This window comes from Phaethon lepturus, unplaced genomic scaffold, assembly GCF_000687285.1.
Source record: "Phaethon lepturus isolate BGI_N335 unplaced genomic scaffold, ASM68728v1 scaffold6626, whole genome shotgun sequence".
NCBI lineage: Eukaryota > Metazoa > Chordata > Aves > Phaethontiformes > Phaethontidae > Phaethon > Phaethon lepturus.
Genome location: NW_010546850.1, coordinates 37234 through 54886, shown reverse-complemented (window position 1 = coordinate 54886; position 17653 = coordinate 37234). Strand labels below are relative to the sequence as shown.

At 41.1% G+C, this 17653-nt stretch overlaps 1 protein-coding gene across 1 annotated transcript in view; it reads left to right on the top strand.

Moving 5' to 3' along the window:
• LOC104622601 (BDNF/NT-3 growth factors receptor) overlaps positions 1-17653 on the top strand; it is a gene marked incomplete at its 5' end in the record, with an annotated part of 83791 nt that overhangs the window by 37619 nt on the left and 28519 nt on the right. Inside the window, 2 exons of the mRNA XM_010289436.1 lie at positions 2125-2297; positions 5946-6180. Coding sequence (XP_010287738.1) covers positions 2125-2297; positions 5946-6180 — 408 coding nt within the window. The remainder of the gene's footprint in view (positions 1-2124; positions 2298-5945; positions 6181-17653) is intronic.

The window sequence follows — 17653 nt, the reverse complement described above, 5'->3', positions numbered from 1 at the left end:
GGGAAAGAGCCTGCTGGAAAGAGATTCAGCCTATGCTTCTCCCTGTCAATTTTTTTCCAGGTCACTATTATTTAAAAATGGGTTTTATATGAATTGCTTTTCTAATTCTGTTGTTGAGAAGAATTACAGTTCAATTGCTTTATACATGAAACCACTAGAGGAAACTCAAGTGACAACAGGATCGTTCCCAGTGATTTCATTATGTAGCATAGATTGTACCATGTGTTGGTGCCTGTATCATGTTAAAGCATCATTCCAGACCCGAGAAGAGTTGGAAGACATTTCAATTTCAGTCCTCACTTGGTTCAGATGTGATTGTGTGAGGATTATAGTAGGGCGACAATTTGATATCCACCGTAGATGATATAGCTGTACATACTAATATATCATAGCTTGTGAAGCTTTAATGATACAATATTCTTGTAAAAAAATAAAACTTGTGGAAGAAGAGTTCTGGGCATGAAGACACATGAGATTCGCAAGTAGGTCCTTCAGAGAAGGGACATATGTGGCATGAGTGATTTCTATTGCCTCTAGGATCCATAGAGCCTGAAATCCACTGGGAAAAGCCCCTGAACTTGGTAGATGGCTGTCAGGTCTGCCCTGTTCCTTGTCCTCCCATCTGGACCTCATTATGGTAGCTGTTTGTTTTTCAAGACCTGTGGTAGCAGTTTTGCAAGTAAAGCAAGTGTTTTCTCCGACAGTCATCTTTTACTCCCTTCTTCACACATGCATACAATATAATACCAGAAAAGTGGACAGAACTGTTCTGTTAAAGAAAAGCCTTGAACAAACCCAGACTACTGCAACTAAAAACTGCGTTTGCTGGCAGAATGATTGCACAGCATCAACTTGTTCTGTGTCTGTTCTGATGAGTGTGGCTGGTCCCATGCTCTGTGTATGAATTCAGCGTAGAAAATAAAGTGACTACATGGCCAGGAAAAAGCATCTTTAGTTAAAGCAATGCCACTACTTTTGTGTCTCATCTTCCTTTGTATTATGTCTAGGTGTAGTTAAAATAGAGAGGTACAGAGCCCAGACATCAGTTTCTGTGAATAGTAATTTGTGAACATTGGTAACCTGCTGTCTTTTTCTTTTAAAAATACTGTTTGAATTAGTATAGTACAACCACTGTACTTTTTGAAGGTAGAGCCTAAGAGTGGTTTATTGTCAATTATAAATAATCATCATTTAATTGGTGTCAGAAGCTGCTCTGTTTGTTGCATGAAAGTGTTTCCTTGCTCAGGAAATGTAATTCTTAAAGAAGAGATCCAAAACTGCCTATATGTAGCAGCTAAATTAGCATTATTTCATTATACAACATTTAAGACTCCTGTTTGATCCCGTGTTGATATATTTCCTTCAAAATGAAAATATGCAAGAGTTTAGAGCTGTATAAATAAAAGAGGGTGAGAAAAATTGGCACCCCAGAATTCTGATCTGCATCTACTTCCAGCTCTGTCTATCAATTTAGGATTGATCCTCCAGTTACTTATACATGTGCTTAATCTTAGGCATGTGAGTAGATTTACTGAGTTTCAAAAGAGTTTCTGGCTGAAGTCTCAGGTTGTAAGTTCTGGTCCAGGGACGTACCCTTGCATAAATCTACCTAATGTATAGCACACCATAGGGGCCAACATCAGCAACAGCGACATTAGTAATACGTAAAGAATGTAGCTGCATTCCCACTAAGTATTTTAGGCAAGCAGAATTTTATTTTAAAGAACTTAGGAGAAAGGTAAATACCAGCAGGATACTAGGGTTTGCCTGAGTTAAATGCTATGAATGAACCAGCTATGTACTAGTGCATTTTTTGGATAAGATCAGTTTATTTGTTCTGTGTTTGGAAAACACTGAGCACAGTAAGATCATGAGTATTCCTACATCCTCTTACAAGAAAATTGTTGTTTGGGATGACAAGTGGCAGGAAAATTAAAGTTATACTGCCATTATTTATTTGCACTTAAACATCACAACTGGATTTCTGAAAGAGTTATCAAGAAAGTGCTTCCTCTATCCTTTATGCAGTAGACAGTCCTTATTTTACCCTTACGGTGCCATCCCACATGTTCATTACCTTCTGTGAACATCTCCCCTTCCTTACATTTTCGTTTCCTCCACCAGACACTGAAGGATGCCAGCGACAATGCACGCAAGGACTTCCACCGTGAGGCAGAGCTGCTAACTAACCTGCAACACGAGCACATCGTCAAGTTCTACGGCGTCTGTGTTGAGGGTGATCCACTCATCATGGTCTTTGAGTATATGAAGCACGGAGATCTTAACAAATTCCTCAGGTAAATCCACGAACACATACTGTGCTGGAGAGCCAGAAGTGGGCAGAGAAGGTAGGTGTTGCTGGTACTTAATGTCAAATTAACTACTAGCACTGGAAAATGCCGACACCTAGGAGGGCAGATCTGTGCAGTTCTTGTCTTCTGTATTGGGATGTGGCACTCATTGTTTCTTTGCCAATTTGGAAGAACCATTAAGTCAAGCTTTGCTCCAAAGGAATGGGAACCAAAGAAATACTGTTTTCAATATATTTCAGTGTATTTTGAAATGTTTGGTTATAAAAATTACAGTAGGAGTCATTTTCTTGCAGTCTTTCTGGTAGCACTTGGGAAGATCCCACTCAACACCTTTAGCTATCTGTAGGCGTCTAAGAGCTTTTGAAATCTAACCCCTTTTCTCTTCCCTCCTCTCAGTGTTTTGGAAAGACTGCCATTAATCTGAAGCAAGAAAACTGAGCCATGGAAACTTCAGTGCAATGGAAAATGCTACATCTTGGGGTCTGGATTAGGGCTTTATTTCATAAAGCTCTTCAGGAATGTGCATCTGAAATTGAAATTTGGCAATAAAGCAGTTATAAATAAATAGATGATACCTAAGGTTCACAATAATAGGTAACTCATGAACCAGGAAGTTATGAACAGTGGCCTTGTGTATGTGCCATTTCCACTACCTTGCACTCATCAACATAAAAATAAGCAGTTAAGAGACAGCTTTTGTTCCTATGTTAAAAAAAAAACCCACATTTGCATAAAGGACTGTTCTTTCAAGGTCTTCTATGTGATTTTCATCAAAGGATATCACAAAGGCGTTTCAAATGTACTAAGATCTCTCCTGCCAGAGATAACTGGGGGTACCGCTATTTTGGAAAGATATCTGTGACAAAGCTTTAAAACAATCAAAAATGATGTTTCTTTAAATGTGTTCGGGTTTTCTGTCTTGCTGAAATGGTTAGTGACTGCTACTGTTGCCATTTATGCATTTTTGATAGCCTATGTGAAATGAGTTAGTTTGCTGTCTTTCTAATCTCCACTGAACAAATAGCCACACCATAAAAGCAAATTACATCAGCATTAACATCCTCCCTTATTGGCAGGGCTGCCAGGTTTGGCAGGGAGTCTGGGGCCTGAACTGGGGATGCAGAGCAAACACTATTACTTTTCCCAGACTGATTGTCTCTCTGGCAGAGGATTTAAGTATATTGTCAGAGCCATGTCGGGGCATTTACCTTTGCCTGCTTGGACCTTTGCTGTGGATCAGGAGAGGACTGCAGTTTCCTGAAGATGCCATCCCAGTATTTTTTCAGAACATTGAATTTCTGTTAGAAGAAGCCAGATTTGCAGCTGATAACAAATAATTCCTCATTTGTTAAAAAATACTTATTCTTTGATTCTTTCTGGTTGGCCTTTTCCTACCTCCTAACTCTGATTTTGAATTACTGTATAGAAAGGTAGTTTAGCAGACAGTATATTTCCTAGTTTGGGTCTTCTCTTTTTTTTAATTACTAATCAGCCCTTGTCTTTAGGACATAAAATGATTATGCTGGGACAAGCTGTTAAACCTAAGCTCCAATTTGTCATTCCTCTCACATTTGCTGCAGCTTGTGCTGCAGATCAGACGTTAGCTGTAAGCGGGCTGTAAGGCCATGTATTTCTTACCCTGCAGCGCCACCAAAGGCTGTCGGGAAAAAATTAATCAAAAATTTAACCCAAAAGAGACTTGCTGTCTGCATGCAACCAAAGGCTGTTTCAGATCTAGGACTAAAGCCTCAGTCATGCCTGCCCTGTGCTTGTTCTGGCTAGTGGAGGCTGATGTGTATCCAAAGGAATCTCTTTCAACGTTTCTGGCAGTTGCAGACACCAAGGAGCACCTCATTTACAGCAAGCACCAAGAGGACAAGCAACGTGGATGGAGTGTTAAGAATAATTCAAAAGTTTCATTGGATACAGACCATGTCCTCAAGGAAGCTAGCAAAAGATGAAGAGTTCTTTAATTTAGTGACTCAGAGCTTCATGTCTGAGAGCAGTCATTAAAAAAATCCATGCAATGAAAAGGTACAATGTTTTTCAATAGGAATTTGCCTGTGAGTCTTGGTTGGAGATTCATATCCTCCCATTTATTCCCCCCCAAACCAGACTAGTTGAATGGCTGCCTGTAGGTACCCCATGGCAGAGAGTTTCTTTGCCTGGTACCAGATGCAGTCCCAGCAATGCTACACACCCTTCTTCATTTCTTTCTTACATCTGTCACTTTGCTCATGAAGTTCTTCCCTTGGGGCAATTTTAATATTATACTTCTAATAGGTAGTGTCAGATTTGATCTCACAGATTTTGATTAATTTGCAACTCTTTTCCAAACTCCTGTGCCCTTCCCTTAGGGACAAATTAAGGCCTCACCTCTATTGATTAGAAAGGTGAATGTCTGAAACTCTTCTTTGTAGGAAGGAAGGAAGGACTTTTGAGAGAAAACAAAAATCAGTTCTGGAGTATTTTTCAAAAAAAAAAAGAGTTGAGGAGGGAAGGACAGAGGTCGTCTCTTAGAAAGAATAGTCTGTTTTAGGAATGCAATAAAAGAGGCATCTGAAAACCCGTAATAATGGAATGGATGGAGAGGGATATTCAGACTATTGTAAGGTGTGTCAAATGAGGAATGAATGCCAGATGATCTCATTAATTGGATAAGGTTTAGCTAGTAATGCTTACTGTTAAATGTTGTGTGTAGGAATGTTTATGTCTGTATCTTCAAATACTGCTAGAATGTTAAACATGTATACCAGAGCTAACATAGTTAAAATGAGTGAAGCACATGTGTTCCAGTACTCTGCTGGGCTTCCCAAATGCAAAAAGGCTCTCCTTCTGCTGAAGTGTATACATGTTTCTCATGAATCAGTTGACTATTGCATCTTGGGGACTTCCTAAGTCTTGAAAAGCTCGTATCTATGAAGCTGTTTAGTTGTTCCAAATAGTGTATGTTTTGTGTCCTCTTCCTCTTGTCAAGAATTCCTGTTTCAGGCAGGACTCGTCCTTTGTGATGATATAAGCAAAAATGGTTTCCTGCTGTGCTTTTGGATAGAAAATTAGAAATGTAAATCTAAAATTGCTGCCCTTGTTTCTCAGATGGCATCTCAGAAGGAAGTTAGCTTTTTCTTCTTTAAGAAAAGGTGGAAGGGTCAATGGTCTGTCTCCCTGTAGAAATCAAGGAATGCTAGTCATAGGAAAAGTGATGCTATACATACCACTTCATTGCCTTTCACTCTATTGCCTTTCACTCTTACAGAGTGGTAAGGTTTTCTGCAGTTACCAAACGGCTACATTTGCCAGCCTTTCTGCAGAAAAGATTACTAGGACAGAACAGAGAAGGGTGGTGGTTTCAGAGGGAGGGGTATTATTATGAATGCATGTGCCTTGTCTCCATGAGTAATATATCACCTGTTGCGTAATGCTCTTCACACCACCTGTCTTTCACACAATGAAAAAAAACAGTAAATGAAAAAAGCCAAGATACATATTTTCCCCTATTTCACCAATTAATTTGTAGCCCTTATTGTTACTATATTTGAGCAAGTCGGTTGTGTGGTTTTAGGCTCACTAATGCCTTTCACCTCTCCAGCTTACAAGTGGCCTATCACTTAATCAGCTGGTATTTTGGTGCAGGGCTCATGGACCAGATGCAGTACTGATGGCAGAAGGCAACCGTCCTGCTGAGCTGACCCAATCCCAGATGCTTCACATTGCCCAGCAGATAGCAGCTGGTATGGTTTACTTGGCATCGCAGCACTTTGTGCATCGGGATCTTGCTACCCGGAATTGCCTGGTTGGTGAGAATCTACTGGTGAAGATTGGGGATTTTGGGATGTCTAGAGATGTGTACAGCACAGACTACTACAGGGTAAGTGAACTGCTGTAATTGGTAAATAACCTAGGTATTGTTCAGTCATCTTACCGCATTGATGTGACTGATTCTTTTACACTCAACCATGTGTCTGCCAGGTAATTTAGAGGCTGGCGTATGGAGAACCTGGTTTTGAGTTAACAAAGTTATGGTAAATTTGGAGAGAATTAATCAGAGTAAGATTGGCATCTCCTGTTGTTTATATATGTTGGCTTTGTGTTCTAATAATAAATCATGGAAAGGTCTTTTTCTCTGGGCAGAAATTTTGCATGTTTTGCTTGCTCTTTAGTGAAAAAGAAGAAGCAGCAAATAAGAAGGAAGAGTGGGTAATCAAATTTGGCCCAACACTTTGAAGTTCTTAAAATATGTTCTTATATATTCCTAAGACAAGTGGAAATTATAACTTTCGGATATTGTATAATGTTTCAGTTCATTAGAGGAGGTCTAAGTGCTGGACAGCAGCACTGGACCAGTTATTTTACTCAGGAAGAGACTGGGTGAGAAATTGTTATACACGCAGCACCTGAAAATCTGTCAGTAAGTTTTTCCTGCTGTAAGCCAGGTCCTTAGTTCTATTACTTATGATTGAAGAGTTGTTTTGTGGTGGGGAAGACATCATGCTTGTTCATGCTGTGCCAGGCCGTTTTGCCTGAGCTTGGTTGCCATAAAATCGTCTCTGAGATTTGCAAAGGACTTCCAGGATCGCTAGGATAAACAGGACTGTGTACATCAGTTACTGTTGTTGATGTTGTCTTTGTACTATGTGGCAAGTCATGTAGTTGACAGCATTTGCTACCACGTTTGTAATTTCATGATTGGAACTGAAGCTTGTGGCTTGGGGAAGGCAATCCACGGGCAAGCTGTTAGTTTATAAACCCTAGATTTTATCCTGTAAGATAAGCCACTCGGCACCTTTAATCACATTTTCTGTATCTGCCTCGCACATGACTTGTTGCCAGTGAATTCCTTACAGATAAAATGAAAACCTCTTCCTTAGCCACCCAGTTTGGACTAAAGGAGACTGTCACCTCAGTGTCAGTGTTTGTGGGATGCCCGAAAAGAGATGTCTTAACATCGGACTGAGGCTGGACAGGGCAGGGGAAAGTACACACAAGAATTATTGTTGATTGTTGTTTCACTTCACAGCTGAGAAGTAACAGTCTCCTTTGTTTTTTGTCTTTTCTTTCAAAAGCTAAACCTAGTATTTAGTAAACATATGAGGCAGATTCCTCTTATATTTTGTTATTTTGGAAACTTGGCACTTCAAGCTATTTGGTCAATGTAAAACAAGCATGACTGCACTTCAGAACTTGGAACAATATACAGAATGGCAGTCACTGCCTCTGTTCATGTTTGCAAGGACACCAGTGAGCACCAAAGGCCAAGGTTTCTTAATTTTGCGTATGAAATATGAGCAATACTTGCTAGGACTGGAGGTGTGTCTCTGTTCTGAAATTTCAGTGAGACTGGATTTGTTTACCATGTTTGTCATTACACTTAAGAATGAATGACCACGCTTAACAGTGAGTGTTTGCAAAGGCCTTGACAGTTAGAAGCAGCATTTTGGAACAATAAATGTTCCACTTATATTTGGAAAAAATTAGTAACTCCCTGCTGCAGAAAAACTACCTGCAAAAAGGAATGGAGGCTAAGTAATCGTATGGGCTTCCTGGGCATGACTGAGGCCTGGCGTAGACATGTGATAACGTACTGACTGTGGTGTCATCTTACCTGCTCATGTACCTCTGGGTTTAATCCTTGAGTCTTACATGTGAGCACTCAAGCAAAGCTTCTATCCAATGAAGCACAAATTTAGAACAAGACCTATAACCTGAAGAAATCAGTGGTTCTTTTCAAAGGAAATTCTGGGTAATCTGGATAGTCCTTGGGTACCTCTCAAAGGACCTCCAAGAGGTACACTGCATTTCTCACTGCCTCTTACACAGAATCACTCTCTTCTCTCCTTCGTGTCTCCCTCTCCATCACTTTTTTTGAGGCCAAGGGAGAATCTGTGGTGTCCAGGGTGTAACAAAGGAGAAGAAAGAGGGAGTAGTGTGAAGAGGATACAATCCTGGATGTGAGAGAGGGAACAAATAAGGCAGGAGAGGTGAGTGTAGAGTGGTGTCAGTAAAAGTCACAAGTGTGAATGAAGGGAGAAGGAGGTAGACAAGTGTCACATGGGACGAATGAAGGTGTAAAGTAGCATGGCTCCATCCACCTTGATGGTGTAAGCTTGCAGTATGATGGATGGGTAAGAAACTTTAAAATTGGGTAGTCGCTTGTTCTGCACAGTGAGGAAAACAAGAAGGATAATTTCTCTGGTCCTTCATGTTCCAGTTGGCTTCTAGCTGGTGCAGAGAAGAGACAGAGCCACGGCCTGTTGTGCCTCCCTATTTCACAGTGATAAAAGTTGGAAGTTACAGTTGAGCCTGAGAGGTTTTGGCCTGCCCTGCTTGGGCCATATGTGGGTGGGTCAGAAACTGGTCATGAAACGGACAACGCTATGATGACTTTCCAGACGGTTGCCTGGAGAATTATATCCACAGCAGGACTAAGTAAAGAAACTGTCAGTAATGACACTGGGATGGCACCAACCTATCATACCTAATTGTTTATAGCAGGCTAAGTCTTTTTAATTGCTCAGGCTTAATCACATATATGGAAGCAATTCTTCCCCAACCTTGACAGCTTTATCTGATGCTTGTTGGAAGTATTTACACTGCCCCAAAAAGCTCTGCAAGAAATGGTTCGTCATTTGTGTTTATTAATACACTGGAATAATTTTTTTGGGATCCTACCACCCTGTCAAGATGTTAGATTTACCCAAGACGATTATTTATAGCTTGCCTCTGTAAGATAAGGATGATCCTCAGTCCTTGTTCACTGTTAGATTGTTAATGACATTCTGCATTGAATCAGCTCAGTTGTTAAGAGATGCTTCAGGGAAGAGGAGGAGAGAAATAACCCTTGGGCTGGGAATATATGTGATGCGTGGCCCTGATTGCACAAGTTTTCTGTTTTCTCCTTCGTTCTTTTTCCCTTTCTTTTTCATCAGGCAGGAATCTTGTGGGTGGGCGCAGGCCTGGTGTACATGCTAGCATTCAGTGGAACAGCAATAGTTTTCAATTTCCAGACCAGATGAGCCCAGGGACATGAAGAAACTGCAGTGGCTTTTCTTTCCCAGCATTGCTGTCCACCCCAGGCCAAACTAAAACAACTGTCAAGTAATTAGCATGGTCTGTGTGCCAAACAGCTCCATCGACACTCTCCTGCACTGCAGCCGTCGTAGCACAGGGGATCATTTCACAAAGTTACTTACAGAGCTTAGGTCTCAGGTTCTTTAGGGGCTTTTATTTGTTTTGTTGCTGTCTGATTTTTGTTGTTTGGACTCGCAACCCCCACACGTCAGGGTTTCCTATCTTTCCCTCTGATACCCAAGTAGTGTGACTCAGCAGTAGCTTTCAGTATTGACGCTGAAGCATGGGAACAACTACTTCACTAATATTTGTTCTTGCATTCAGAGATAGTATATCAGGCCCTTTTTAGGCTTCCAGTTCAGGTTTGCAAGTGGTTGCTCAGTACTTTTCAGCATTTCTTTATCATAGGCAAAAAGCTTAAAAAAGAAAAAAAAAAAAAAAAAAAAAAAAGGAAGGTCATCTTATCCCAGTACTTGGAAAAACTTAACAGGGATATGCGTTAAATATCTAGCCTGGTCAGCCAACTACAGGCTTGAGCCAAGGTTTTGGATGAAACTGTGATCTCACTGAAGTAAGCAAGAGCTTTGCCATTGACTTCATTAGGACCAGAGTTTCACCCTTCCACATTTTTATGTTTGTCCAGTGCAGGATAGAGACTCTGTTTCTGATTTAGATTTATGGAGCTCAGTTGTGTAATCCCTATTTAGGTATTGTATAACTTAGTTGCCTTTATGCAACAGCACAAGGAACAGTGGAGAAAATGAGGACTCCTTTCCTCTGCTTGCACAAACTGTGCAAGGATCTGTCAAAAGACTGGGTCTATTAGTGAGGTTTCTGTCTTCCTTTAGGCCCAGCTCACCCCAAAGGGACAGAGAGGTTCATAAGTCACAAATTAGTTTCCTCCACTTCTGGCACAGGTGGGGCAGAAGAACCCAAGAGGATGTGTTTCAGTATAAAGTCCAGTGACCCAGTTTCTCTTTAAAATCTTCTACATATTTTGTATCATGTTTTGCTATTTAAAAAGAACATAGCATGTAGCATTGGAAGAAGCAACACAGGTTACAGAACCCAAGCCTTCTACCCTTGCAGGAAGCCATGCAGTAGGTGTTAAGGCTAGGAGGAGCTTCAAGAACCTCAGACTTCCTCAAGCCACATGGAAAACCCCCACACTCGCTAACACTGTAGCCCCTTCTATATAAGGCACCAAACCCCATAAAAATTCTAGTCTGCCAGGGAAGAAGAGGAGGAGATTGTAAGGATGTCAACAGTGTCCTAGAGCCCTAAAGAGAAATTATGTTTGGCAAAAATTCTGGAGGGATCTTAGGAAGTCAGTCACAGCTGACACACAACAGGAGGTGACAGCATTCCCCATCAGTCTGTCTCAGTGACAATTACCTTCTGAGCTGGCAAACTGTGTAACGCTATGAGTGCACGAGCCAGCTGCAGCCACCTGGGGCATTACTGGGGTTTGGTGACACCCCTCAGAGCACATCTGGCCTGGTCACCTGTCCTCCGAGCCTCAGAACAGTGTAGGAACCAAAGCTGACCCAGAGCCAGATCATACAGCAAGAGGGGAAACAAAACTGCAGGCAAACAACACAAGTCCTGAAGAAAGACTTGACTTCAATAAATAAATACAGAGCAGCCTGCAAAATGCTGACAAGATTCTTCTCAAATGCCTCTCACGTATACAACAAAATTGGATAGCAGCAGTCTTGTGTCTCTGAAGCTTGAATTTCTAACTCCTGGATCACTCCTGTCCTGTCAGACAGCCCCTTCCATCAAAATGGTTGTTGCAAATAAATAGGATCCTGCTGCCAGGCCTTTCCCCATATGGCTGCTCCACAACCTTGCTGTCCTAACAGCTGCAAATTTTCTTTCTTGTCAGCAACCTGAATTAACTCATAACCAATGTGCAGCCACTTGATCACATTATTCGCCTCCCTTCCTAGCCTTTACGTCTCAAGTGTACTTAGAAAAAGTACTCCTGTCCCCTCCCAGACTGTTTTGGAGGGTTAAAGAAGGCACACTGTCAGGAAAAAAGGTTCTTTGTTTTTCTTCTCATAGTAGCCTTCTCCCATGACTTTCAGTGTGTGAAACAGCAGTTTCGGTGTCTCTTTCTGGTACAGACATCACTAGGACAGTGAGCAGTATTTTCCAAATGAGATTTTGCCCATTCTTGGATCAGAGGTACTTCCCAGCCTTTAATGAAAACACGCTGCATGGTACATCCTAGACTTGCATAGCCTGTGTTACTGGCACACAGTCACTGTATTGTCAAACAGTGCCCTGGGCCACTCTCATCTTCTACGCCTTCCAAATGAAGAACATCCCCTTTTTTTGAAGTTTTTGGTTTCAATCCCTCAGTGAATGACTTTGCAGTTCATACTGGCACATTTTGTACCTTTAGCGGTTGAGAAAGGCTGTTGTCTTTCTTTTATTTTTAGCTACTTAGGGGGCTGCTTTTTTAAAAAATTAAAATTCAGGTCTTGTCTGATTTGGTGGTGAGTAAAGAACTAAAGAAACAGAATCATGGTACCAGAAAGTAAACAGCTGAGGGAGTGAGAAAGATTTGGAAGGAAGTTTCCTAGATTTTTGTGGCTTTGTTTCTTATGTTTTGCTTCTCAATCACTTCTATTTAATGTTAACATTAAGTGAGTATTTTGGGAAAGGATGTCTTTTTAAAACATAGAGTCCTCATGCGCTTTCAGTTAAGATGTGAGAAATTATTACACTTCTTAGCCTCCCAGGAAAACTTCCAGAAAAACTAAGGATTACACAATTCACTATTCCAGGCCAGTTTTAAAAATACCCAGGTTTCAGGCCTTGTCTCTGCATAAAAAGGTCAAAACCCCTTTGATATACTTTATTAGAGTCCTCAGCAAACAGTCCCAATTCTGATCTCTGCTTTGCTTAGCAAACCAAAGTAGCAGTTTGAAGGCAGTGAAATAACATTAGTATTAGAGTCGTGAAATGGCAAAGAGCATCTTGCCTGCTAGGCACAGTCCTTCCTTCATGTGTGAGCCTAATATTGTAGAGTGCTGTATTTCTGGCAACTGCATAATACACTTTTCTGGTGACTCTGTATATGAAGCATTTGCTAAAAGATAGTGCTAGTAAAATAATCACCAGAGAGTGATCTCGCTTAAGCTATTTCCAGTACCAAATGCCTATTTGCAAAGAGAATTAATGCATGACAGCAAGGGGCTAAAAAAAGAAAAGGCTGGTTTATCATTATTTGGGCTGTAACTAGCCAGGCAAGCACCATGATACAAATGTTTACTGTAAGGAACAAGTGTCTGTCTATTCTGAAAGGGCAATAGCAGCAAACACCTGCAGGTCTCAGCTGTCACTACAGAGATGAATACCTGTGTGTGGGAGTTTGGAGGAGGCTGCACTAAAGAAAACAAGAAAGAGTTACTGAGAAGTCAAGCAGCTTGTCAAGGCATCCTCGTAGGTGTGTGTATTGAATTGTCACAGTTTGAAGGCACAGTTTGAAGGCTTTTTATTAGCTGCTATTTTTGCATCCATTGCTCAAAAGGAAATTATCTGCTTCCCTACATGGACTTCTCGGCTCTCCTCCTCCGTCAGAGGCTCATTGCATCATGTGTAGTGCTGGGGAGGATGGAGGGTTCCAGCAGCCCTGGAGGACGTGCACAGATGATTTAATGCAACTGGAAACAATATAGGAAATAATGAGCCAGCTAGAGAGATGTCAATCCGAACTAGCTGCCTTGAAGTCAGTGCAGTAACTGAACTTAAAGTAACATAATCGCAAGCAGAATTATGTCTAATGATTTCAGAGGGCTTTTAGGAGCTTCCTAAAGGTCACCACAATGTCAGCATTTAGAAACTTGTATGCACCAGGACATGGCTCTATCCTGATGCTAAAGTATTAGCAGCATGGCTTGATGCCTGTTACTACTTGCCCGTGCCGGAGTATACTCTGTTGTGTGCAGGAAGCATGCTCTTGCCCCAGCTTTTACTTACACATCCCTGACTGCTGGTGTTTTACTTGGAATTACAATTTTCTAACCTGCTCAGTTCTACACAGAGCCGCCAAATTCAGCTTTGTCTTAAGCAAGTAGTTCCATCTTTTTTAGTATGGCTATAGGTGTAGTCACTTCCCAAGTGAACTTTTCTTATCATCTTCACACGAGGGTCATTGGTCTTTCTTATAGTTCTGTTTCCATCTGTTTTCAGTAATACAGATTCTAAAAGAGGAGTCCAAGAAAGTTTTCCAGATTAGCACTAGGAGAAAGAACATCAGACGTCCAGCATGTGTAGTGTGCTGTATTTAACAGTGAATTCTAACTAAACTCCATTTTGCAGGGTTAATGACAAGGTGGTAATATAGAAAATGAGATTATTAACTGGGAGGTTGTGACATACTATGTTTTGCCAGATTTAAGCACCCTCTCACATGAAATGTGCAAGTGGGAAGCCAGCTCCACGGCTCCTGGAGCACATTTTTCCTCAGTCTGTGACATCAGAGAGTGTAGAGAGGGCAGAAACAGAAAAATATAACGACTAGGTTGAAAAATGGAGCTGATTAAAAGACAAACTAGAACAGAGTGACCTTGCTTCTGTGACCAGTCACTTGATTACCCGTTGAATCTAGGTGTCTAATTATTCCTGTGTAAGTCCACCCCCACTAGATTTACACCGGCGTCGTTCTCCTGTAGGATGTCAAGAAATAAGTTCATCTTGAGAAAATAAGTTCAGCCAGGAAGCAGCACCTAGAAATATATGCCAGAAAATGCAGAAATCCTGTTGAACCATACCATAGCTAAAAGCTCTGAATGTAGATCAATCAAAAACTTAATCAAAGTGTTTGAAAATTTTCAAATGGAAATTTCCCCTCTGTTTGCTTCTGTTGAAAGCTTTGAGAATTTACTCTTTGGTCCCCTTTTGGTTGTGAAACAGATATTTCAGTTTTCAAATGGATGGACATCTTCAGTTTCCCATCCCATTTTTAAAGCATTTTAATGGTGTGGTTATCAGCGGGGTTACTCCTGCAGTATGCAGTCATTAAGAGCCTTAGGATCCATATGCATGCCTGTAGAATAGTGGGAAGTTTACACAGTCAGCATCACCGGTGGCTGACACAAGCTTTTCTGTTGAGGGGCTCTTAGCACAGATGTTCATTAACTTAAAAAGTCCTTTTAAAATTATATATACAAAACTGAATCATTCTCAAAAATAACCACCCATATGGATATAAATTGCAGGAAAGCAATGATTCACACATTGAAATTAGCTTTACGAACCGCAATTTGGAGAGCTTTGCAGAACTCTGATCGAAATTGGCTCATTCCATTAAGTAGCAGCACAGCCCTACAAAGTGATTTTTGCAGGTGCTGAAAATATTTGACCGCTGTTTAGATGTTTAGCACATAAGAGGGCCATGTCCTCAGTCCCACCTTCTTCACAATTTGCGAGACTGTAGGTGGAATATTGGTGTAGGTTTTTTCTGTTGACTTTACTAGAGCCAGTGTTTTACCTGGGGCTTCAGAAAGTGAAGGTTTTACAGGCAATATTTTCTAGAGACCAGGCATAGAGTGGCAAGAGAAATAGTGAAGTGATTTCTGTAGTTCTTCTTCCTGGGATAGGTCTTTGTGCAGACCATTAATGCCATTTAGTAATTGTAGGGAGGAACCATGTGTAAATATCTGGAGAGAGAGATACTGTACAGTAGTGCCACAGATTGCCGCTTTTGGCAGGAAACCTGCAAAGCAAATGACAGAACTCCAAAGGTTAGCAGCTGAAGCTGTTGACTTTGTGATGTGTGATGCGCAGTGTGAGGAGAAGATGATGTGGGAACAAAATGAGAAAAAGATCTCTGGCAGTACTCTGAGCACTGTCAGAAACCAAAGCGGCAGCTCCTGGCTGCTGCAGAGCTCTGGTGCAGCTTGTGCCACTGTGCCACTGCCCCCACTGATGGTGGGGACAGCACGGAAAGGCCACCCAGAGGGAGCAGGACTAAACAGGAGTTCTCCTTTGAGGACTGGTCACAGAACCAGCTGCCAGCACAGTCTTTGCAGGCTTCCAGCTGGAAGCTTTTTTTATGCAAATGGTCTTTCTCCTTGCAATAAGGAAAGCAGTTGCTAGGCAGTTTTTCTAACTATGCTTTTTTTTCCTGGGCCCAAAGAACAATAGGCACTCTTTTGGCTCAGAGAACTCAGGAAGCACAGAAAGGAAGAACTAGACAATTAGACTATGAAGTGCTATGTGTAATGGGATGGATCGAGAGGATGAGAGGACACCATCAGCTAGTCATAGAGCAGAGCCTACAAATCTGCCCCTGTAGGTTGGTGCATGCATAGCAAAGAGCTACTGATGGTGAGGGGAAATGGGGAACAAGGGAAGCAGTATGCAATTTAGATCTTCACTGCTTTCCGGGTCCTTCAGCTGTCTGATGGAGCACTGGGCCAGCCAGGCAGGTTGCATGTGTCCACTCCAATATGGAAGGGAAGGGAAGTTATTAGCAAAGACTTGTGTCAATCCAAGCTTTTTGGCATCGGTGACAGAGAACGTGGACATGCTTTAGGATGCCTATGTAGTTGTAATGTGTATGCCTTTGTGAAGCCTTTTCATTGTCAGACATCATGAATGGTATGGAATTTTTGGAGAAGTTGTCAGGAACAGCTCTCCAAGCCTCCCAAAAGGTGAGTACCCCAGAACCGAGGTGATTTTGCATCTTGCAGACTCAGGAACTTTGTAACTAGTCTTCAGAGATAACTTGGCATTGATCTAGTCTTACATAAAATGGAGCCAAAACACTTACAAAATGCTGTCAAGCTTTTAGCTGTGGCCTAACTTTAGGAATAGATGAAGGCCTTGTTTAACATGAGTGAAGGAATATGCATCTGATATCTAAGACAGGTAAAAAAAATTAGAAAAGATCATGGTGACTCAAATGCTTCTGTCTCCTTCAGGCAGGTAAACAAATCTGCAGAAGAGAAGCCACATGAATGGGCAGTAGCTTTGTTCTTCCCAGTGTACTGAAATGCTTTCAGGAAACATACCTAGCCTAATACTCTTGAATTTACTTCCAGAATTTACTATTTATTTGTCCCTTAACAGTAACCTTGCGAAGCTGCTGTCCAGCCCTTGAGGATTTGAAGGGCTTGCATTAAAGTTGATGTACAGAGAGTTCCTACCTCTCTTCTCCAGTTCATCTCATCCAGGGCTTGATACTACAACAGTGATGTCTCATGTCTTTGGTTTGGGAACAGAGTCAAACCCACTGAAGTGCTCAAAAAGAGGTATCAACCCAGAGAGGTGATGCAAATGAAGTTTCAAAACTATTCCTTTATTTAGTGTTATATCTTTGTGTTCTCCAGTGAGACAGAAAAGTTATCTTGTCTGTTTTCAAGGTATTCCCCAACGCATATTTATGTTGGTCAAAAGTTTGACACACTGAATAGATGAGCCTTAGTTTAAAGCCTACGGAAGCATAACTTTGCTCAGGTTACATCTTCTGTCTTTGCTGATCAATGTAGTTAGCTTTTAAATTGTATCTTAACTCTCAAATTGACCTGGAATAATCATGCTTTTAATTTGCTGTAGAATTTTTTTCCTGTGTGACAATTATGAGGGAAGACTGAGTTTGGTTTTGTTCATAGAGCTACGTTCCCATATGAATTATGTGACCAGGAACTTTGCAAAATTGGTTGAAAGTGATCCAAATGGGTACCAAAGCATATGAAATCAGAATGCTTTTTGAGATAACTGTACTTCTGAGGAGTTTGCCTAAACCACCTTATTCAGAATTGAGTCGTGAGGAACAGTGATGTGGTAGGCCCCAGGTTAGAGAGGCAACTAATGAATGGTCAGCAAGGACTTTCAAGAATCTGTATGCTTGCTGATGTAGATGAGACCATACCATTTTCAGCATCATTACAGAAAATACATGTGCTGCCATTTTTTCCACACCAGGAAGGCTACAACATTGCTAGCACTAATTATTAAAAGAAATCATTAGTTTAATTACTTCCCTACCCACCAACTCAGAAGAACAGCTTAAATTCTTATACTTAAACAAGCAAACAAATGCTGGGTTCTGTAGTGTCTTTCCCTTCCTGAGTCCTTTTGCTAAGGGCAAGAATTGTGAACAAGAAATATAATGGAGTAAGATGTGTATAATTATGAGGCTAAAGACCTATTCAAGCAAAAGGTCATTAGTGTCTCAGAAACAAATGTGTATGCACTGGCATGATTGAGAGTGTAAATGAGAATTTAGTAAGTATAAGAAGTAAGTCTGGAAAAGC